The 23655-nt window shown below is 40.6% G+C and overlaps 1 protein-coding gene across 3 annotated transcripts in view; it reads left to right on the top strand.

The window, feature by feature from the left end:
* The window catches only part of MTX2 (metaxin 2), a 35575-nt gene extending 21609 nt beyond the window's left edge, over nucleotides 1-13966 (top strand). For 2 of the 3 annotated variants that reach the window (XM_030488695.1, XM_030488696.1), the window contains exons 2-8: nucleotides 5473-5545; nucleotides 8597-8673; nucleotides 9362-9454; nucleotides 10167-10205; nucleotides 10611-10736; nucleotides 11376-11452; nucleotides 13454-13959. In XM_030488695.1, the coding sequence (XP_030344555.1) occupies nucleotides 5485-5545; nucleotides 8597-8673; nucleotides 9362-9454; nucleotides 10167-10205; nucleotides 10611-10736; nucleotides 11376-11452; nucleotides 13454-13664 (684 nt within the window). In that variant the 5' untranslated portion in view covers nucleotides 5473-5484 and the 3' untranslated portion in view covers nucleotides 13665-13959. Of the gene's footprint in view, nucleotides 1-5472; nucleotides 5546-8596; nucleotides 8674-9361; nucleotides 9455-10166; nucleotides 10206-10610; nucleotides 10737-11375; nucleotides 11453-13453 lie in introns of all 3 variants that reach the window. The other variant, XM_030488694.1, reaches the window with a different exon arrangement.
* Nucleotides 13967-23655: the final 9689 nt, after the last annotated feature.

The following is a 23655-nucleotide window of genomic DNA, read 5'->3' as shown; positions in this document are numbered from 1 at the left end:
TTAACTCTTTGGATAGGTGTTAAGCATACCCCCCCTCAACCCCCCCCCGGTTATCCTTTCCAGCAGGAATTCAGTTCTTTCCTTGCTTAGAGTTTGTTTGGAAGAGTTGTTTTCAAAGTATCAATAAACATTTTCAGTGGAACATCCTTACCTTGGACCGAGGAACTTTATCTAAAGTAACGTGTACCAGTTTTACTACAGGCATGAGAGCCAATTCCCTCCCCCCACCCCGAAGAACTGCAACTGCTATAGTAATATTGCGTGAGAATTCCAGGTGCTGGAGGAGATCCAAGTTGTGCCCTGCTGTAGTCATCCTGTTCATTCTTTGGTAGTATGTTTTTATTTCCAGAGGAGAAAGAGCAGGAAATTTAATGCTGTTCTTTGGAATGAAAAGCACCTTTGCAAAGTATGACAGGCTGTGCTCAGTTAAGTGTCTTGTTTGTGATTTTGCTGTTTGATTATATGTCACTTGGAATTCAGTTGGTCCCTTTCAGTCCCTTTTTAAGTTGATCAGCCAAATTTATGATGCTAACAATAATCTCTGATGTACAAGAATAAGCCTGGGTCCTTGATCTTTCAGATTGCTCAGCTTTTGATGCTGTGTCTTTGAAGGCGTGTTGATATCTTAATAAATCTCAGCAGAACTGCACTGGGGTGGTTTCAGCCTTCAATCTCTCACCCTACACTTTGAAAGCACTCAGAGGAGCTGAGCTCACTCCCTTTAGCTTATGGTTTCTCTCACAAGAAAAGCGAGGGTTTACTTGCCTGCTGAAATTATATGTGTGAGGTACCCAATGGGAAATGAGATGCTCTGAGCTGTAATAATCAGTGTTCCATCACATCTTTTAGTAGAGTCGGAAGCCATGGCGGTCGGATACCATCTGCACACCAAATGTGCTGGTTCCTGACATTCTGCATGAGAAGTCAAAAAAGAGAACAAATCCTCCCTTGATCACTGCACTAAAGCATTAAATGAGATAGACTCACAAAAATTGCTGCTTTGTCCTGTTATCTCTGTATTTCTTTGATCTGTGCAATTTCAACTATTCTGGGTAATAGTTCATGCCACTTTCTGTCAAACATCAGTTATTATCTAAAATCTAATTTATCTAGTTTGGATGTGTCAGAAAATATGATTTAGGTTTTCTGGTGGTAGATGTTTGTAAGAATGCATTGGTCATGATCCTTGTCAATCTCTTTTTCTAAAAGAAGCCATAATTTCCATAAATATGAAATGCATTCACTGTTCTCTAAAACTCAAAAACACCTGTGGTGTTAATACTGATAATTGCCAAAGCCTGTCAGTTACATCAGTGAAAGAATGTAAGTTCTCTTATAGCAGTGAAAATTGTAAGGCTTATTTCTTAGGCTGAGCCCTCGTGGTTTGAGAGAGTACTTTCTCCTTTTATCAGTTGACATGCATTTTTTAGGCAACTTGAAGGCTATCCAGTGGACCATTAGCTTAAGCAGAATCAAGAAATGGATACTGGCCTACTTCTCTAGGAAATGATTACCTCAGCAGTGTGGATCCAATAAGGACTGAACTTCTCTCATATTGTGGAGCTTTCCTTTGTTTTCCTGCAGAACAATATGTAAGGAGCACTTAAAATTTAATAGGTCATGGTTTGGGTACAAATTACAGCTGAACATATAGGTCTTCTAATTCCCTGGGCTTCTATCTTTTTAAACATGTAATAGCAGGATTGGGTTTTTTTGGGTTGTTTTTTTTTTGTTGTTGTTGTTTAATAAGGTTTGTTGTATAGCATTACATGATTTTTGTCTTGAACTCTTTCACTGTTCAGTTTTCTCTTGTTTTGGAATGTCATTACTATTTCACCACTCCTCTTAAAGTCGATCCTAAATATAGACAAAGACTGAAATGAAATAGGTGGTGGCATGTTGATGCTGACGGGAGTTCCTGGAACAGGCCTCATAAGGCTGCTGGAGAGGCACCTCCAATGGTCAGCGTTTCTGAACCTTGCAGGAGGACTGCTGGGGTGAATGCAGAACTGGATGGATTTGCCTAGTTTTAATCTTGAATCACTTCAGTTTCTCAAGCTCAGTCCTGGTCTCCCATCTATGAAACATTCATCAGAACTGAAGATGACTATTTCAAGGTTTTCCTCAGGTTTTTGGTTTGGTGTTTACTTCAGGGTCTTTAGTTTTTTAATAATTTTTTTAACCTCACTGAGGGTAGAGTGACTTATTTCTAAGCTTACCAGAATCTGCACTTTATTGTACAGACTAGTGAGCATTTTTATTTAGTTAATATTTGTTCCCACATTTAGAGCTCAACTCTAGTTCAACCTTCTTTCTCCTCTTTCATTACAAAGTGCAAAAAAGGCACATGGACCCCAGTGTGTTCGCATTTCTGAAATGCCAAAATGGCAATGTATTCTCAATCTTCTTTGCACTAGGCCAGAGGCTGAGGTGGAATTTTCCTGCCGAGTGTAATAAAGGTTCATATTCCTTAGTCTGTGGATATTTACTGAGAAGACGGAGGGAGAGAAAGGTCAGATTCAGATTTTTGATGGAAACTTGGCTGAACTCTTTACGCTGAAAAGATTTTTTTTATAGTTCAGTCTCTATGCTGAGGACTGTTTTTGGTGGAAACCTTGTACTATGTAGAAGCCAGTATATGATGTGATGTACAGTAGGCAATAATTTGCTGAAGCAACTCATGTAACTTCAGTGTTCTGTGCCAGTGCATCTCATTTCTGACATGTTGATATGAAAAAGTAAAAATTGTGCTCTGATTCGCTTCTTTTTGCGTAATGGTCTCTGCACTTACAAGCTTTTCAGTTATTCATGTGTCGCCCTAACTCCAGCGCAGTTCAGACTTCTGAACTTGCAGTGGGAATAGTTATTTTTAACTATTTTTAACATGGCAGTTAAAAATTCATCTCTGGCTTAATGCAGAATCGCAGAATTAATTTAGTGCCTTACTGCGAAAGAAATTCATTCAGTAAGCCTAGGCCAAATCGAATTTCACATATTTTTGAGATGAAATTCAACAGCTAAGGATTAAGTAGTATGGTGGAATTTTGCTTCACTCTTCCCACCCAAAGACGAAATTCTTTGGAGCTGTTGTTTGATGCCATCAGTTCCACTGCAGCACGGTACTGTTGAGATGATGCTGTTAGCTACTGGTAGAACCTTCAGAAGAATGAAGTCTTTGTACTAGTTGAATTAGAGTGTATATTTTTGGTAGGTTAGATTGTGTTCAGGAATGTCATAGGAGCATTTAATCTAAACCAAAGTTTCTGCATTCTTGTCTCTTAACTATTTCTAAAGAAGTTGCCTATGAAGCCCCAGTTTGAGCAGAAGACGTGATGGAACAGCCTGGACATTGCTAGGTCTGCAGAGCCGGCAGGCAAAGGAAGAGATCTAGGACTGAGACAGACCAATTCCTTAAATTCCCGTTTAAGAATTAGTCTTTTGGGTACTCGTACAGTTTGCATGGACTTTCGGATGCTAAGACAGAAAGAGCCTCAGTTTTTGGTGGACTCTGATGGGCTCACAGACTTAGAATGTGTGGTGGTGTCAAATCTGGCCGGTGCCTTGTATTTTCTTTAGGTGATAGTTGCACCTTTAAGCAGTAATAGAGGTTCTAGTTGGGGTGAAGCATGCTAGAGACCAATTTATTGGTAAATAGTGCAGGACCTGCAATATTTGGCTTATGTTCACCATGACTAGTACCTTCTCTCTGTATGTGTGTCTATATGTCTCTCTGTATATGTAAAGTAATTGGCGCTTTAAGTTAAAGTTAGGCTGAGGAAATCAAAAGATGTAGAAACCCAGCTTTCTGGGGCATTTTGCAGAGCCTCCGCAGTTCTGAGGTGGCCTCTTGTCAGCCGTCACCAATGTCTTGTGTAGCAGCTTGTCATCCTAGTTCCTTGCTTTAAATCGGGATTTGGATTTGAGTTAGGTCATCTAAACCTGCAAGAGCCACATGTTGTAAAGCACAGTGCAGTTCTTGGATTTGGTTGGAAAAGGACCAAAGCTTTTGGCTTTTTTCCCCAGATTGGCTTGAGGTTTGGGAATAAAGGACTTGGAGAGCAGGAGAGAGGAGAGGGCTGTTTGGGTTACTTTTGTTTGTTTGATGGATACGACAGAAGCCCCAGAGTTAGGAACAGGGCTGATATCAGTGTTAGTTCTTGCCATATGGTCTCGTTTAATGCAGAGGTAAGCAGTCTCAAGGTTAAGGTTTAGGTTACTTTGATGTCTCTGATTAGGGTCTGAGCATCTAAAACTGTGAGAGTGCAATTTACTGCCTAGTGCTGCAATCAGAAGAGCTAGGAGGAAGCTCATGTAGAAAGTGCTATGTTACAGCACTTTCATTTTTCTTCATGGTGGTACCCTTCTTGGTTTAGGCTTTTTTCACCTCAAGCCACTGTGGATAAACAGGTATAATTTTGGAATCTGGAATTGTGACCTGTCTAATTGCAAAGAAAAAAATGATTGCTAGGACTTAGCTGAGTTGTGAGAGACTCTAGAAATTAAGAGGTTCCTTATTTGCCATGTTCTGTCCAAATTACAAGTATTTTTCTTGATGTTTTGGTATTCAACAGAAACATATAAAGGATTTTGTGGTGGTGGCAGGTGCTGACACAAATTGGTATCTTACTGAGAATGCTTTGAATCTAAGGTTACAGATAGAAAGAAACAGTAAATTGATCACTTACGCTCTCTGTGATTCACATAAATTAAAGATAATAGATACTTCCTCCCAAAGCAGGCTTGTGCTCTGACAGTAGAGCACATAGAGCAAAACCTCTGCTAGCTATTGTAAATATAGTCATAGAATGGTTTGGGTTGGAAGGGACCTTAAAGGTCACCTAGTTCCAACCCCCCTGCCATGGGCAGGGACACCTTCCACTAGACCAGGTTGCTCAAAGCCCCATCCCAACCTTCCAGGGGTGGAGCATCCACAACTTCTCTGGGCAATCTGTTCCAGTGCCTCTTCTCCCTCACAGTAAAAAATTTTTTTCCCCATGTATAAATCTACCCTCTTCAAGCTATTACCCCTTGTCCTATCATGTAATGTTGGATGGTGCTATATGTGTTTGCCATTACAGAACATGAACTTCGTTAGCCAGCTTTAGCCAGAAGAAAGAAGTATTATGCTTTTCAGGAGGGTCAAAATGTCACTTGATTTTATGCAACCACAGCATCTAATTGTGTCTGTCAGATACTGTTCCTTTGCTTATCTTGAAAAAAACAGTAAAAATAGATGAAACTTCATTAGAAGAATTCCAGTCAGTGACTGAATGAGAAACAGTAGTCTAAGGAAGCTAAAAACCCCTTGTTTTTCTTTTACCTACCCTTTTTTCTTTCAAAAAGTAGTATGCAAGGATCTATACTTCATGAGCGTGTGCTAAGAACTAGCTAAAACATAGCCAAATGTATTGAGAACACATTTGTTTATCACTGGTGTATTAATGCTTTTTAAGTGTGACTCTTTGTTTCCAGGCCTTTTTGCAAATGTGCAATCTGCCAATCCGGGTGGTTTGCAGAGCAAATGCCGAGTACATGTCCCCATCTGGTAAGTGTGGCCTTCATTTAGATTACTACGTTGTACCTCCATTTTGATACCATGGCAACTACGCCTTGTCTTGCTGATAACAGTCGGTCAGTGCTACTGTGTGTGGGTTGCCTTCCCCCCTCATCTCCAGTGCGGTTTCTCCTCTGCAAACAATTAAAACAGTCAAATGCAAAGTAACGCTGGCACAATGTGTAACCATGCCTGTGGCTGCAGTACCTATATAGGATGCTCAGACAGTTCAAATGCCTGTTGGAAACCTCTCCAATGCCTGAGAGTGGTTGAATTCTGAAGCAGAAAGACACATGTTTCCAAAAGTGGCTTTATTCTGCATCCAGGGAACATTCCAGTAAATGCTGTTACGTTTTCCCATTGCTGGGGTGAGACAACACTGCAGAAAGATGATATTTTTCTACCCTCTCTGGGAGATGATTGCCAGGATGTTGGTACAGAAGACGACTGAAGGGTGCACTGTCATCTTTAAGGGTGACAGGCAATTTTAAATAATCATCTGATCCATGACACTCTGGAAAAAACCCAAACCCACCACCAATAAATTATTAGAAAGGTGGAGAGTGACTGGTTGCCTAAAAACATCAGATGCTGGCTTCAGAAGGTTGCCTGAAAATCAGAGAGAGTTGCTGAATGCAGGGCAAAAAGTCTGTCAATCCTTGCACTCGGTCCTGGATTTTTGTTGTGAGAGGTATTTATTTACCTGGTACCTGGCTTTGGCTGATGACTGCTACATGGAAGTGCCTGTCGGTATATGTCTCCCAGCTGCATGGGTTCTGTTGCTGCTACTGATATTTTGGTCAAAGCAGTGGAATTATGCTAATTATAAAAAACCCCAGTTGCTTGGCAGCAGTGAAAAAATGGCAAAATATGGAGGTATATAAATTATTTGTTAGTAAATAAAGGTAGGTTTGAAATGCTGAATCCATGCACAGAAGAGTATCCTGCGTGCACAGAGGTGTGTTGCATATGCAGGAGAAGGACTGGTGACACTTGCATGCTCTTGCTTCTCTGCCACTCGCACCCTTGTCCACGCTTGCTGGCATCTGATGTAATTTGGGTCTGAACATTTCCTCCTTCTGCTGAAAACAAGGAGCACAAGAAGGAAAATGATGCTGCTTCAAGTTTAAACGTAGGTAGAAATGTGTTCTTTTTGCCCTTATTCCTGCAGTCATTATTTTTATTCACTTGCCCCATTTCCTTTCTTTATATTGGTCTTTTAATGATAATTCCGACCAGGTTTTAATTTGTTCCTTCTCCTTCCCCACTACCCTGTCTCACAGCAGAAGCAGGCAGAGATCTGCATCTCATTGTTTGGGGGGGAAGGTTATTTATCTCATAGTCCTTTTAATGACAAAACCCATTCTGAGGGATTCAAGAATATAATACCAAAGGGTTGTCTTGGTGTGTGAAGCACAGTCTGATTTAAAACACTGAATTCTGCAGAGAGATCTGTGTTTCCTTCCGCAACATGCAGCGTGTGGATGTAGATGAAGCCTTTGTTGGTGTGATGCACTTCATTTATTGCCCTTAGGCTGATTGAGCCAGTGAGAAGTGAATCTCGTGATTAAGACCATGACTGAATCTGCTATTAGCATGAACAGTGCTGTGTTTCTGTCAAAAGAGTGAATGTATTGCTAATAACATACTTGGAATCAGGCAGGTGCTGATCTTGTTCTTTGGGCTGTCTACTGAGAGTAGAGTTTGCTCATAGTGAGTGGTGGGAAGGTAAAAGGGTGCTGTGCCCCACTGCACTGCGCAGACTCATTTACTGCCTTTGGGCTTGAGGATATTTTCAGTAATACAAAACATACAGCATTTTATGGATTATTTCAATCATGTAAATAATCTGAAAAGATTTAGTCTTAAATGTAAGGTTGATGTTTATCAATTGCACTTGGATGAAGATTTGGAGGACAGGCAACCTGGTTAGGGTGGATTGGAGCAGGAGCCTCAGCTTCACACCCTGAGAGCTGGGAAAACCGGTATGAGGCAACTTCTGTCATGCTTCCAGGCTTGCTGTGTGTAACAGGGCTTTCTCTTGTATCTCTGCTTGCCTTAAAGCTTTAGCTCAGTTCTGCATGTAGGGAAGGTTACCAGGCAGCGAAGGTGGTGTATGCAGACTTTGGAGCCCTTCACACCCTGACAAGTTCCATCAATGACACAATCATTTCCCAGTCTCCTTTTGAGGCCCCCCACCCCCGCCCCCCCACGCGCCCACCCTCCTCCGCCCCCATTTTTAGCCCTGCTCCATGCTGGACCCTGAGGGCTCAGCTTCATAGTCTGAATGTTGAGTCTTACTAGGATTAAGTTTAACCCCATTTTGCTTTCATGATGATGAAGCAGCTCCTTCCCCCTCCCAGCTCCCCAGGTTGTGAAGCTGTGGGTCTCATACTGAGAACCTCTTCCTGACCCCAGGACCATTGGGCTCAAAAATGCCAGCTCACAACTGGAGAGTGAAGACTAGGGCAGCCAGTAGGAGCCAGCTGGCCCAGTTGTTGGAAATCTGAAGGACCGGAGGAGGGAGAGTCAAGACCCTGGCTTGCTGAGTGTGCATTTGCACTTCCCCCTGCTTGCATTCCTGGGCACAGTGCCACATCTCCCATCGTCCTTTCAGCAGCCTTTTCCCCTCCAGTGGGTTAGAAGGGAGGGTGGGAACATGTTGTGTCGTAAAACTAGCCAAGGGCTCTGTCTGCTTTCTTGGGATTTCCCAGCTGTACTTCAGAGAAACATTGAATTAAGTCTTTCCAGCAAAGCAAAATCCATTATTAAAATACGAGTCGATAGATCTCACTCAATAACTTTGAAATACACAATTGCAAGTATTGCGTGTAGAAGAGGCTGAGGAAGAGGAGGATGTTTGTTATTACAAGTGTTCACTGGGTGAGCTATGTATGTTAGAGCTTTGCTTGTGCTCATTTGAAAGAAACAAAACCCCACTGATGTTCAGGTGTACCTGCAATATTTAATTGCTTTGAAAATTGTAAATGATGTTTTACAGGTATAAAAGGCTCTTACTAAAATACATTTCTCATTTTACAGGCAAAGTACCCTTTATTCATGTGGGAAATCAAGTAGTATCTGAACTTGGGCCCATAGTCCAGTTTGTAAAAGCCAAGGTAATAGTACATTGTTTTTGTCAATTAGTGAATAGCATGTTAATCCTATTTAGTGTTGTGCTGATTTGGTGGTCTCTTCTGTAATGTTACTTAAAAGAAAGATATACTGGAATAGGAATTTGTTGAGGTGGAAATGTTTTTCTTTGTCATTTACTCAAATTCTGGAATTAAATTCTATGCAGCATAGCTGCATACAAGTGCTAGTCTCTGGGACTGTTCTGTCCCTGGGTCTTGGAGCTCTTAAACCCAGAGCTGACTGGTTAAAATCCTGAAGTATCAGGTACTGTCCAAATTTGCCTTTGTTTCCCCCTGCTAACCCTCCCCTATATTTTAAAAACTACTGTATTTTCACTGAGCAGTTGGTAAAGCTGTATCACAGATGTAAGTTTGTGTTTACTTCTTGCCACAGATACACCCTAACCAGGAGGCTGTGTGCTCAAACTGTTTTCATCTATAACTGATGATAGGCTCTATTTCTTGCAGATTAGCTATATTATGATAATTTCTTTTTAATTCTTAAGGATACTGTATGTAAAAATTGCATATGTAATTTGTTACTGAACTATGTAAGAGATTGGGATCTGAGCCAAAGCTCATTGACTTCAGAGGTCCTTGGGTCAGGCATTGCTGAATATTCCAATATCCTTTCTTCCATGTGTGTCTTTTTTTTTACTCTTTTCCCCATTAGGGCCATTCTCTCAGTGATGGGTTGGATGAAGTCCAAAAAGCCGAGATGAAAGCCTACATGGAATTAGTCAATAATATGCTCTTGACAGCAGAGGTACAGCAAACCATAGTAACTCTGCAGGCTTACATAAGTAACTATAGGCCAGAAAGCTTTAGGATCTTTCCCTATATTGGAAATTCTGCTTGTTCTTAGATTAGGCTGTTAACTTTTGAGATGAAAGGAGGCAGGAATAAATTCTCTTTGCCCTACAGATTGCTTGCTGAATGAAATGTTCCTGTAGACACAAGCTAAGTGTATGATCCCCTCACCTGACTGAAGTGTGTCACGTAGCAGAAGTAACCAACTGGAAAATGCCACTGGTCCCTGGGAACCCACCCAACCCACAGCTGGCCAGGCATCCTTCTATCACCTTCCACAGTGTACATGCTCACGTGCCTAGTGGGAAGCTGGATTCGTGTCCATGGCCAATTAACATGATGCAATCCCAGCATGGGAACAGTGTTGGAAATGTGAGAACCTGCAGGTGGCTGAGGAGCTGAGGGCTGGTAACCTATGCGCTGAGTTGCGTGCAGCTTGGGCAGTGGGAATGGGCCTATGGTTCCGGTTTGGATCTGGTACTGGTAAAGTAAGGACTAGGAACTGGGCTTTTCTCTTCCGGTTGTAATTTCTATTCTACATTCAGAGGTCTAACAGAAAGAATGAAATGGAAATTTAATCTAATATAGAAAATTCTAGTCGTGAGAAATGATTGTCTCTGTATTCTTCTTTATTAAGAAGTTGTAGTAAGTGTTCTTTCTGTTCCTAGCTCTATCTCCAGTGGTGTGATGATGTTACAGTAGAGGAGGTGAGTGGTTCTACAGCATTTATCATAATTTAAAATTTAATGAGGAAAACACTTTTGCTCACAATTGCAAGTCTCTACTCATAAAATGAAACATTGAGGTTTATACCAGTAATGATACAGTCTTTTCACTTAATTTTGCTTGCATATTACATTTTAGGGAAGTGTGTCATTACTGGAGGTAGCCAACTGCATAATACATAGGGGTTTTGTATACATTTCTGAAGTAATAGTTTTGAATGGTTGTGCTCTAAATTCTGTGGAAATAATTACAGCATATCACACAACTCCTTTTCTCTTTTACAGCTCCCTTTCTGATAGAAATATTTGAACATTAGCTATTTTGTGCTTAGAGATTTCTGTATTTTCTTGTATGATAACACAGTACCTCTCTGTTTCTAAACAAAGATTACTCACCCGAGGTATGGCTCCCCTTACCCGTGGCCTCTTAACCGCATTTTGTCATATCAGAAGCAATGGGAGGTAAGGCGAAAGATGAAAGCCATTGGATGGGCTGGGAAGACGCTTCAACAGGTCAGTATGAAAAGTGAAGCTTATTTCTTTACTATGTTTTCTTTTTTATTTTTTTTTTTTTTTTAAAGGCTTTGGAGAGTAACACTTTCTTGAAACAGGTGTAAAAAATATATTCTGTACTTAAAACATTATCTGGAATCAGGTATTTGCCTTTAGCAGCAATAAATCTTAAATTATGTGCAACCTGATGAGGTGGGAGGAAGGATGTTTTACCATGAGTGTACATGTCTGGTGATGTTAGGTTTTTAGGCCATAGTCCTGAAAATAGGTTGTAAGTTACAGCCCCCACTTCCTGTATGATATTAATAGGCACACTTTGCAGGACCGCAGCTTCCCTTGTTAGAGTTCTAAAAAAAACCCTCCACAAAGCAGTTTTGAGGTGTAAGTACCTTTCATTAACGTATGTTATAAATGTTATGGGAAGCACTTAATCAGAGTTGCCTTACATCAGATGTTAGATTAAGTAACACTTGCTCCTTGCCTACTGTATAGGTTTGACTGACTTTAGCAGCTTTTGATATTACAACATTGTGTGTTCCTTGTTCCCACCATCAGTTCAAATAGAGTAAGGAGGTTATTTTTTGCAGTGTTGGTATTTCCTGACAATACAGATATTTTCTCTTTTGTGTGTTTTGATAGGTGCTTGAAGACGTAGATCAGTGTTGTCAGGCTCTCTCCCAGCGACTAGGAACACAACCATACTTCTTCAATAAGCAGTAAGTTACTCTTTACTGAAACATTACATCCAGGAATGTGAGATACAAATATATATCTATTCACACACACACATACATATATATATATATGGAAAACTCCTAGTTTATTTTAATGTCACATGATTAGTTGTGGACATACAAATGCGTGACTGGAATATAAACACGAAATTCCAGAAGTAAGTAACTAAAGGTTTTAGAAGGAGAGTTTCTGCAAGTTTCTGATGGGTTTTTTTGTGGGTGGTGGTTTTTTTTTTTTCTCTTTTCTTTTTTTGTGTTTATGATTAGTTTTACTTCTGCTTGTCTTTACATTTCACCAGAACTTATATAGGCTACAAACGTACACCTTTATACAGTTAGTTTCTCACTTAAAAATTATACGTTTAAAGCCCTACTTTTGCATTCCTTGGGTAATCTCTACTAGGAATGAATGTACATCATGCTGTCCAGGACAGCTTGTCTTGCCCTTGTTAACACCAGGGGCCGTTCTGCATGAACTGAATTAACGTGAGGGGTGCCTGTGAGTTGTAAGATCTGGGGGAGAAGCTAGCCCTGTATCAACAAAGGATTGGTTGCAATAAAAACTAAGATTCACGTTCCCAGGGGATAAAAAAGGAACAACTTAGCCTTCATGGATGTCCTCTGCTTTCACCAGTTTCTTCCAATTGCAAAACGTTCCCCCTCCCCCCCCCCCAATTCAATATTTTTGAAATGTTATGGATTCAAACATCATCACATTAGTTCCCTCTTGTCTCCTGTGCATAGACTGGACTAGAAATGCTTGGGTGTGGACTTCAGTTAATGCTATTTGGACAGGGAAATGTCTTCAAAAGGCAGTATATTGTCTTGGTTGCTTTTCTGTGCATGTGAGTTTGCCCCTTTTCCAAGTTGAAACTAGGTGGGTGGTGTAAATTGAGTGGATACAGAAATACACATTATAGAAGACAAGTTTGAATTGCATCTTCTCAAATAATTCTTGAACTTAGTATATCCTAAATTTTCTTTCTATATTTCTACAGAATTGTAGCTTGGGTATTTTGTTTTTGTTGTTTGTTAACCAGGTACAGTTTCAACCTTTAAGCTCTTTAGTAGTCTGAAATATTACAAATAAATTATGTGGGTTTAGTCCAGTATTTTTCAGTCTGTGACTTCTGGGAGTCTGTAGGAGGTAAATAAGAAAAGCAACCTGTTTCTGGTGGATTTAAGTTTATTATACAAGGGTCCACATCTCCACTGGAGAGTTCTTAGTGATCCACAAATAGGCAAAAATTTATCAGTTAGAAAACCCTTGTGCTGCTTACCTTGAACACTAGCATTGAAGGACTTTAAGTTATAAATATATTTGGGAAAAAAAAAAAGGTGCACATGGGCTAGTTATATACAAAGGTCCAAGATGGCAATTCAGAAGACTTATACCTAAATTAAGGTAGGACTGAAAACATTCCATAGACCACTGTTTCCCAAAATACCTGTTTTCTTCTGTGTAGTCCCCCTTCAAAAAAGAGATGTTTCCAGCTGCTGTCACCCTGGAGCTCTTTTTATTATTGGTTGAACAGTTCCTCTCTATGTAAAAGCACAAAAAGACAAAAAGGGAATAGGGGGTTTATGCATCCCCCCTTATATATTTTTTTTCCCTTTGTGAAATAATAGTTGGGGCTTTTTGATATACACCTGCAGAAGAAAAACTCTAAAAAGACACAGTGAGTATTTCCTCTTGTTACAGAACTAAAAGGTGGAGCATGATTTAAAGTTGTATCAGTAACTGTCCAATTTTAGAAGTGTTATTTTCACATTTCGAAAGCAAAGATGCCATACTGAGAACAAGCAGCATGCTTATATGCTGTATACGCAGTTTTCATGTATTTGGTAAGCTCGGTGTTGCCTGATTCTTTCCCAATTCTTAGATTGTGTAGCCATCAAAAAGTTATTCAGAACAGCAGGGTTTTTCTTGATCAGGATTTTCCTTCCAAAATACCTGTTCTTTTTTTCTGTTTGTTTTTACAGACCAACTGAATTAGATGCTCTGGTATTTGGCCATCTGTTCACAATCCTTACTACTCAACTAACCACTGATGAACTCTCTGAAAAAGTAAAACACTACAGTAACCTCACAGCCTTCTGTCGGCGAATAGAGCAGCAGTACTTTGAGGGTAATGATAAAGAGAGCTCCTCAACTGCTGCAGCCCGATCTGCTAAGAAGTCCTTACTGAGATAAGCATGTTGTTTGGCATCTGTGTGGATTGCATTTCAGTTTTGGGTTTTGTTGTTCAATGAATTGATTTTGAGAATGGAAATGTGTGTTAGCTTTTTAAAGCTGCCAAATCATTCTGCAGCAAGAAAAAACTCTAAATGCAGGTTTTGTATTGTAGAATATGCTGTGCACATTTAACCTGAAACAACTGTATGGGCACTTCCATTTTAGTAGCCTGTTTGCCACTTACTCTAAAGTGACCTTGGAAAATATTGTAGCTGTATTAAAAAAAAATAAATAAAATACTTCAAAAAGTTTCTCTCTGATCTTTCTAGATGCCTTTCTTACCAAGTTTTGTGTCTACGTAGTTAATATCTGTGTAGTTAATGAGTGGGATCCTGTTGGCAGGAAGATCCTGTTGTTACTTGGAGACTATGGTAAACTAGTTAGAATTACTAAGCTGGGAATGAAAGGACTCTTAGAGATCTTAAATTTGCCTACCTCAGCCAAAATGCATTCAGAAATTGGGTGAAAAAAGATGTCTTGGAGCTCTGCAGCACACAAGTGATGTGATTTTCTTCAGTCCTTACTTTGTGTCGAAGTAGCTTGTGGCTGTAATTACTACTACTTATGTGTGTCCTGTCTCTGCTTTTATTTCTTCTTCTCTTTGGATTTACTTCTTTTTTTTTTCCTTCGTATGATCTCCCAGTTTTAATCCTCAGCATGTCTTGCTTTAAGAAATGAATTTGCTGGGTAAATCTGTCTCACTGTTCCTATTTCCAGTATGTTAATGTTGCTTCTGAAGTTTGAAGTACTTGCTGGGGTGCTTCTCTTAGCAAAAGGACTTTGTACGAGCCTGTGGCTGGCATGCCTTGGTCCCTCTGCTTTCATGTTATCCTGTGGTACATATAAGCACAATAACGAGCAGTAAACAAAGAAGTATCATTGTGGTGCTCTAAGAGCCCTGGCAATGTGGAACTTTTCAAGGGAGATGTCCTGTGTGAAGGCAAGGACTTGATCTGACTAGTATTTCTTTGAATGCATTGAGTGGTAATTTGCCTCTTCTTTTCTGCTTTGTCAGTTGTTGTCGACGCTTTTCCCAATGCACAAACCACCCCAGGAATGTGCTGGTGGCAAAAACAGCCCATGTGAAGTCCTAGGCACAACTGGGAACCAGCTCAGGCTGTTTGGCTAGTTGGAACTGCTGTGTTTTCTTACTATGAAATATATTCTTTTGGCTGTACTACTCTATGTCAGAATACTTAACAGCTTGAACTGGTTATGCAATGTTCATGAGATTTTTGACTATTTCCTTCTGTCCTAAAAACTGAACAGAAAGCAGCTGCATATCTTGGACTGGCTGGGTCTCCCTTGACAGTGGCTCATGAATCACTACTGCTTACTTATCCACTCTTGTCAGCTTGACTGGAAAATGGAGCCAAATTCTTACTGCCTGCTTTTTGATGCAGAAGTCCTACTGGAGTCAAATTCACATAAGTATCAAAGTGTAAGGGGGTGTTGGCCTTTTATCAAATCACTTTTGCCAGGAGAGGAAAACTGCCCTTGTCTTGCATTTCAGTCTTAAAATTTCACGTGTGTATGTTGAATACCTTTTCAAACTAAACCCCATCAACTTTTGACTGCTTATTGACAATTTCTACCATCAAAGTGGTCCATATCTGTGAACCCAGCTATTTCTTTTGAACCTGCTTTTCTACACTAATGCAACTCTGGAAAAACTGGAAAAGAATTTGTTGTGGGTTTTCTTCTTAGTTTGGGTAGAATATGGCCATACACACTACTTTGAGAGAAGAACACTATCTAATAATCTCTAAAGGTGGCAATGCCACAGTGATGGGGAAATCCTGTGTGAAAACTGAAGTATCTTAATCCAGAGCAATTCAACATGCCTTTTACCTCCTGCTATTTACAGAGGACCATTCATGAGTACATTTATAACCTGTGGTTTTGGCAGTTGTTCTGTTACCAGTAGGCTGAACTCCAGAAGTAATTTACTTAATGGATTTCCAAACCCACCTATGCACAGGTATTAACTTATATGCAGTCTGAAAAAGTGCAGGTGGGCATGTATTCCTCTTCTTTTCAGGCTGTAGTGGCCATTAGTCACCTTGCAGCCAATTTTTAGCAATTGCTTTGGAACAGCATTGAATTAAACCATGCTTTTATATTTTGGCAAGGCTTCCTTGAGGCAGAGCGAGCTCTGGTAATACAACATTTTGAATGTTGAAGAGCTAATTATTGCAAATGTTGTGTGATAACATGCAGCAAGCTTTGTAACTTCAGAGGATAAAAAAGTCCCACTGACATAGCCATATGCATTAATCCACTTTGAATGTCTCATCTAGTATATATACTCAAATGCTGTGGAAGTGGTTTGGCAAAACATACTGATCTGTTACAAACAAATTTTATGTAAATCCGCCTGGGCTGCTCAGACTGCACTTGAGGATACAGAGACAGGCAAATTACATGGCATTTTCAATATTTAAGTGTTAGGACAAGCAGAGACTGAGCTCTGGAAGCTAAACAGAATAGTTTCTGGAAGTTTAACCACCCCTCGTTCCTTGTGTGTGACTTTGATAACTTAATTAGTAGAACAAAATTAAATGGGGAAAAAACATTCCTTACTTCCTTGGCTGAAGAGCATACTTTCTATGCGGCGTGTTTGCCACAGGCTGCACCTCATTCTAGGTGATACCTAAACTTAAAACTACAAGGAAAATCTTGGCTTTGCTACCAGTGTTGAAAATAGCTATTAAAATTCTAGCTGAAGGACATGCTTTGTACTTCATAAATACAAGAAGCCATTATGCTTTTTTTAAATGACATTGCTAGCATGACTAGTGCTATAGAGCAGACTGAGCTGAGCACCAAGAGCCAAAGCTTGTAAGTCAGGCTTTAACTCCAGGAAATCGCAATCCTATACAGAACACTAGTGCTGAAAGGACATGGATGCTGATTGCTACTGAAATGCTGTGAATAAATTGGTGAAGAAAGCAGACAGCTGGAACTTCTGAAGTTTCCCAAAATTAAGTAAAAAAGTAGATTTCTAACAGAAAGAACGGCAGGAGCAGCTGCACCATGGCTTGACATACATCCTCTGAATATGCCCCACCAGGAACTAGAGGAGTCACTCAACCAAAACAGTACACAACGTCATAAAAGCACTCATAACTACAAGTGGATAGACATTACTGAGTCTGAACAACGTATCAATCACTTGCCCCTTGTGGTTTGCTTCTTGCAGTTTTTCGTTCCACATATTAATAGTTTCATAGGGTTGAGCTAAATGCTAGTTGGAAAGTAGCAGATGCTTTCCTTGCCTGATGGAACTAAAACAATTGGGAAAGTCCTGGTGAACTGCTCCTCTGCTCCTAAACCGCTGCTTTGGGGTTGTGGAAGAGACTAATCCTGCTCAGCACGGCAACCTGGTTGTGTCCTTGCTGGATTTTGGTGTCTGGTCCTAGCTGAAACATGTGCTCGTTCAGTTGTGGAGGTCTCGTCGGCCTGACCAGCACAGTAGCGTATGCATGGCTAAACTGTAGATCCTGTGTACCCTACGCCATGGCATGTACAGCACAGAAAGTGGAGCAACACCCTGCTCCACCACAGGCTGTGACAAACTAGCTTATGATTTGAAAAGGGCCAGGATTTCAGCCACAAGCTAATTTATAGTATTGGATCATTGTTTCCAGCTGACAGCCCTTCCTGAGCACCTGGTTTTCCTGTCCCTCTCTGCAGAAAGCTCCATTTGGGGAGACTCTTGATGCTACGTTTTATGGTGGTGTGATGAGATTTCAAGGCATGTGAACGAGCTTTGGTGGTAGCAGCTTTTGCTAGGATCTATCACTCTTCACATAGCAGTAAAAAAAAAAATAAAATAGTATTGAGTGGTGTTAATGAGATACTAATCTGCTATTTCTCTCTGCCTTTTATTTCCCCTCCTTCTCCCCAAGGAAAGAAAAATAACCTGGCAATCTCCTGCCTCTCAGATGTACTTAAAGCTCAGTGTTGTGGTAAAAAAGAGCCTAGCACAGCTCTGCACATGGAGAATGCTGCTGAGCTGCACTTAATGATGCCTCTTAGGATCAGCTGTGCTGCTAGAAAACACTTCATTTCCTGTGGCTTTCTTTCTTTATAAGCAGAGTGCAGCTCCAATGGCTCTCACAACAATTAGCACCCACTTGTTCTGCAGGTTTGAAGTTTTTTGCATTAGTCAGGTTGAGAAATTCATGGTATTAATCATGACTGAAGTTGTTATTTATCACCTACTGGGTGAGAAATAATAATTTTGGCACTACTGGGGCAGCAGCCCAGAAGTACCAAATTAAGTAAAACATCTAAACATTAGCAAGGATCATTTCTCTGATTAATGAATTGTTACAAAGGAAAAGTGCTACTCGTTATCTGATCTTAGGATAAAAGTGGGAGTTGGAAGTAGAAAGCATTAACAAAGTCAGGCTATACCTTGGTGTAGTTTGAAACTTTCCTGGCTGATCTCTCTTCTGTCATTCACTAACTGCGAACATGCACTCATCTGCATCGCAGGTTTGCAGTACTTGGCTCACCCCCCAAATACCAACTTCTTAAAGAAGTAGCATTTGGCAAGGAGCTCAAGGCCTGTTGTGTAATCGCCTCGAAAGAAGTGCTGAAATGACTTTAACCTTCTAGGGCTTGTCTAGGCTGGAAGGTTTGCCATAGGAACAGTTACCAGTCTGGCAAAATACCATTGTCTGAAGGCAATAATAGGAGTGCAGGAAACAAAATCAGCAACATCAATAGAATTATGTTTACACCCAGGAAAGCATATCCATACTGGGGCTGCCAGTCACCTACAGGATTAAAAGAGCCCACGGATTCCAGCTGCCTGATCAGAAGTATTTCACATGTAAATACAAGAAGGGTTGGCCTGTGCAGAAGTGGTTACATTGAGATAAGGTCTGTGTGCACTGCTACAACTTTAAGCCACTGTGTCACCATGACATATCACATCATCTCCGTGCAAGACGATTGCGGGGAGCCGAGGACTTGACCACATAGCAATGCCCACAGAAATGCTATTTTCTGTGTTCATAAATGAGATGTAAAAACTGACTGTTAGCCTTGAATATGGTCGAAGAACCCAGCCTGCAAGAAAAGCACCACTGAAAGCAAGCAGAAACTTCAAGGGCAATTTTGTTTGCTTGTTGAGAACACAAGAAAAAAGAAGCACAATTTTGGCCAGGTTTTCTTGACTTCAAAGCTACCTGTGGCTGGCCATGCCATTCATTCATTGCTAAGATCAACAGTTTTGCCACTGATGCCAGAGATTATCTTGTGAAAATTATCTTTTACCTCTCAGATGTTATCACTTGGACTGTTAGATTAAAAGCTGCCCACTTTCTTTTCTTGTCAAGACAATAAAAACTTCCCTTTAGGTCCACTGCTGTTTCTAGCCTGATTCCTGCAAATTCCTTTGCAGTTTTTATTGGCTCCTTCCCTTAGAAGTGTGTAGCATCTTGATCTACAATGCCTTCTAGCCAAAAAGCGTATAGCTGAGATTACTATCTCCATGATCTCTTTCATTTGCAGTTTTAAGTCTCTGTTGTGGCATGTTTAAGGAACCAGTCAATGAAGATCAGAAATTTGGGGGCGTTATGGGAAGGGTATGTTTTTATCTGCTTAAATAAACTTCTCTCCAGCATATTTTGTCATAGGTTATAACATTTTGTAAAAGACAGGTAAGGTTTCTGGGTGCGTGTGTGTGTAAACATCAGAGACCTAACTGTGACTTGTGTGTTACATACAAGCGCAAGTGCAAAGGTCTTGCTGTTATGCCAAAGCACACTTGTAGAAAAGCCTAAAAACACTGCTGTGGAAAATGCTACCCATCATCTGATGAAAATGCTTTTGACACACAGAGGACAGCTCCTGCAGACCTGTTTCTATGGAGGCGCTTTCACTTGGTTCAGTGCATCTTCATGGGGCCTGTCCTGCTGCCCCTTCTCCCTGACATCCTTTTGTGATCCCCCTGCTTTTGCTGCTGCTTCAGGGTCTTCCTGCACTGAGGAAAGGAGGAGGGTCATCCTTAGGGAAAGTTTTCATGCCTGCGGACTATATTCCTCCCTCTGACTTGAAAGAGATTCCTTATGCCAGTAAAATCGCTTCATCATGAATAGAGAAACCAGCATGCTTTCTAGGAGATGTTTAAGCAGAGAGAAGCATCCTGCAAGCCTTCTGCTCTGTGTATCTATAGCGAGTCCAAATGCTACTGCCACAGGAAACACATGGTGTTTCCATAAATGATGATGCTTAAAATCTGCTTTTCTAACTCACTAATCACAAACAATTCCAATAAAAGGTAATTTGTGGTGTTTTTTTTTTTTTTTTTAAGTTTAACAAAATTCAACATTGGAAAAATGGAAAGTAAGATTAAAACTCATTTGGATAATGCAGTTATCAAAGTTCTTTGGCATATTGGTATTATAATACTAAGAAATTATCAATGTAGTCATAAACTGTGATTTACTGAGAAGGAGGCTGTGAAAGGCTTGGAAGGACAGGGAGCAGAATCCTCACCCCTGAAGGGGTTAAAGTGCAAAATGCTTAAATGAAGCTTCCAAAAGAGGAGAAAACCGGTAGCAAGAAGAGAATGGCATTCCCTTTCAATCCTTAAATCAGCTCACTGAGTTTCTCAGTATGTTGTCCTCCTCACTGCAGTGAATTGGAGCCATCTCTTGCACTGAAGCCAACAGAAGTTGTTTGATGCATCCCATTTGAAACATCATTGATCTGTAATCAAACGAGTGATTTCTAGCTGAAGATTACAAAATACTTGGAAAACTTCTCCAAGTGGGTGAGTCAGAAAGAAAAACCTGCCTGACAGAAGAGTAAGTCAAGCTAAAGCAATTGCAAGTAATTTGTCCCAAATGCTAGCAGGACACAATCTAAAGCAGGAGGGTGGAGGCTGGGTCCCCAGCTCCATGCTCCAACCACCACACTGCATTCTTTGATGCTTTTTTAACCACAACAGCCTCTAAAAATCACCCTTCAAAGGCATTTCTTGGTAGTAATAAATGAACCATCCAAACCTAAACAAAGAACCTAGCAGTTGAGACGATGCAACGTAACAAATAGAAATGACTAAGATTGCCTTGTCCTCTGCTTATTTACAAAAGAATAAAGCCCAGGTCATTTATAGAGCCTTCCCCCTTCCCTCTCCTTTGCAGCCCCTTGGGAGTCACCCAGGAGACAGCACCACTTTCCTCTGCTTCCCCATCTTTAAAATATATTCATTCCAGTTTTCAAATTGCTATTTTGTAGTGCTAAATCTCTACCCACACTAATTCCTCCAGGTCAGAATCTGACCCTGATTTGAACAAAATCTGGAGTCAAATATTCACACCAGAATGCTTTTGCCTTGCTGCATGTCAGATGCCATCTCCCTGCAAATGTTTCACACACCTTGGAGTGCAGCTTGTGGAACTGATGAGGTGAAGAGCACTGCAGAGCAGCTCTGTGCTGGTAATCACAGGACTGAAGAAACACATACATCATCTGCCACATAGGTTGGCATTTCAAGTAAAAAACCTTCACAATGTGTAAGATGTTGGACAAATGATGGCCATATGCATGTTTGTCTCTGCGCAGATGTCTTTGCATTCTCAGCTAGGAAAAAGCTGAGGTAGGCTTTTTTTGCCGACAGTTTAATATTAGTGACACAGTTTATGTCCTCCGCAAAAACAATAATGGAGGATAAGGTGACATAAATTATTTGCAAATCGTTTGACATATGCAGGGCATTGTCCTTGCAATAATCACCATCAGTCTGTCAGTTTAAGATATGAACCGTGCCACTGCCATTTTATATCATTGTGTTAAGCTTTCACATGTTGTAATTTTACAGATTTGTTCTTTGGAGAACACTGCAACACAAATCAAATCGTATTATGTTTAGTCATACGCCGTGCGGGGCGCCTCCCTGCAATTAAGGGTGAGGGGAGATGAGGAGCAAACAAACAGTCCTAGATAAGAGGCAGCTCCTCAAAAGTTAGGATATTTCCTAGATACCATTACTCAACTTTCGTGGTCATTATTCAAGGCAAGAGGAATTATTTAAATTCATGCTAACATCAGTTGCTGGCTGCATGAACAAAGTGAGCACTGGAAAACACCATACTGACAGATTAATTTAAAACACCCTTGTCTGTTTCGTTTCTCCATAACAGTCAGGCACAACATTTGATTCTTATGAATAATGTGGGTTTTTCTAAAGTAAATATACAGATTTCTTTTCAACTCACAAAAGATCCCTTCAAGACCCAGTAGGTGCCTGTAGTATTAACCCTGCTATCCATAGACACGCAGAATGGTTCTGGAATAGCAATGAAGTCAGCATTGTCTCTTTTATTCCAGGCAAATTAATTCCTGTGTTATAGTTTAAAAAGGCCTAAACTTGACTGCCTATTTTTTAGTCTTTTTTTTTTTAAATTTGAATAGCAGATTACTGTGGGAGTCATTTACAAGTATATTGTATGCGTATTCAGTGCCAGATACCTTACATAAACTGAGAAATGTATTAGTCTGTAAGCATGCTAAATTGGTAAAGGAGTCAGTAGGAAATACTGTAACATGCATTCTGGAGTATCACTTTTTGGAGTCTTTTTACTGTATTTTGAATAGAGAAACATTATTTGTTTTCCCCTGGGAAAGTTCCCCACATTCAGTTGTCAGCAGAACAGAATCTTTCTGCTTCCAGTGAGCCCTTAAACTAGAAAGATTTATTGCACTTACACCCTTGAAAGAACATATCTTTTTCTTTGAAGGCAGCCATTATCACCATCCCATTTTATATCTTTTCTGATAAGTGCAGGCAGTAAAGCAGATAAACTCCTTGCATACCAATTAAAGACACATACACACTAAGACACTGTATACTATCAGAGATGCTCAGAGTAATATTCTTCCTAGCACAGTAGATATATCTAAGGAGTTTGACTTTTATTATTTTCAGCTTTACACCTCTGACATTTCTAAAACCATGGAGGAAATTAATGAATTCTCACCCAAGACTCCATTGTCTAATCTTGCCCCAGTGCTCATGAATTATGGAAAATGACAGATCAGCTGATGACGTACAACAGGCTATTTTAAAACAACCCTTTCTAACAAAACCCGGGCCATGAAATGCTCACCACTGAGTTTCATGCCATCACCTGGCAAAACATTGGTCTCATGTTAATTGAGACCTTAAATAACTGTCTTGCTTCCTTGCATAGAAGATGTTGTGCTCATTTTTTATGCACAAAAGGTATGAAAGCCAGACTGCTGAACCTCAGAAAGCCTCTATTTTTAATTCTCATATAGGATGCTGAGGTGCAGACCTAACTCCACTTCGAGATCTCCACAGGCTAAATGAGAGCTCAATAACATTTTAAGGTTCTTAAACACCACCTCCTCCACCTACCTGTGTGACTGCTGCTGCTGCTGCTGCTGCTGCTGCTGCTGCTGCTGCTTCTTCTTCTTCTTCTTCTTCTTCTGGTGCCTTTTCCCAGGCAGAGAAAAGGTCTTTTCTCATCCTGAATGGTGAGACCAAGAGGATTTGTATGAGAAGGGCCCTCTCAGGTGAGATAATTTCAAGGATCAGGCTGTAACGGCTGAGCCTTAGCAGCAGCTGCAAGCCCAAGGGTTGTTGTCTGACCCATAGTGTTTGGGCAGTAAGGAGCCACACTGCCTATGAAATCTTTAGCTAGGACATCTCTCACACCTTCTCTGTCCCAGTTAGTGTGCAAATTCACTGGGGTAGGAGTCACTCTGTTGCTATTCTTTCCCAATAAATGAAAGCCTCTGAGCATAACCAAACACAGCAATGCCAGCTTGCCTGGAGGAGCTGCTCAGACAGCCCTGCTGGGTTGGACAGCCACCCTGTTGAGGGTCTGCCCTGCTCTCCTCCCACAGCTGGGGCCACTGCAAGCTCTGAGCTGCTCCTCAACCACCCCACAACCAAGATGCCCCC

Source organism: Strigops habroptila, chromosome 5 (genome assembly GCF_004027225.2).
Source record: "Strigops habroptila isolate Jane chromosome 5, bStrHab1.2.pri, whole genome shotgun sequence".
Taxonomy (NCBI): Eukaryota; Metazoa; Chordata; class Aves; order Psittaciformes; family Psittacidae; genus Strigops; species Strigops habroptila.
This window is presented reverse-complemented; position numbering and strand designations above follow the sequence as displayed.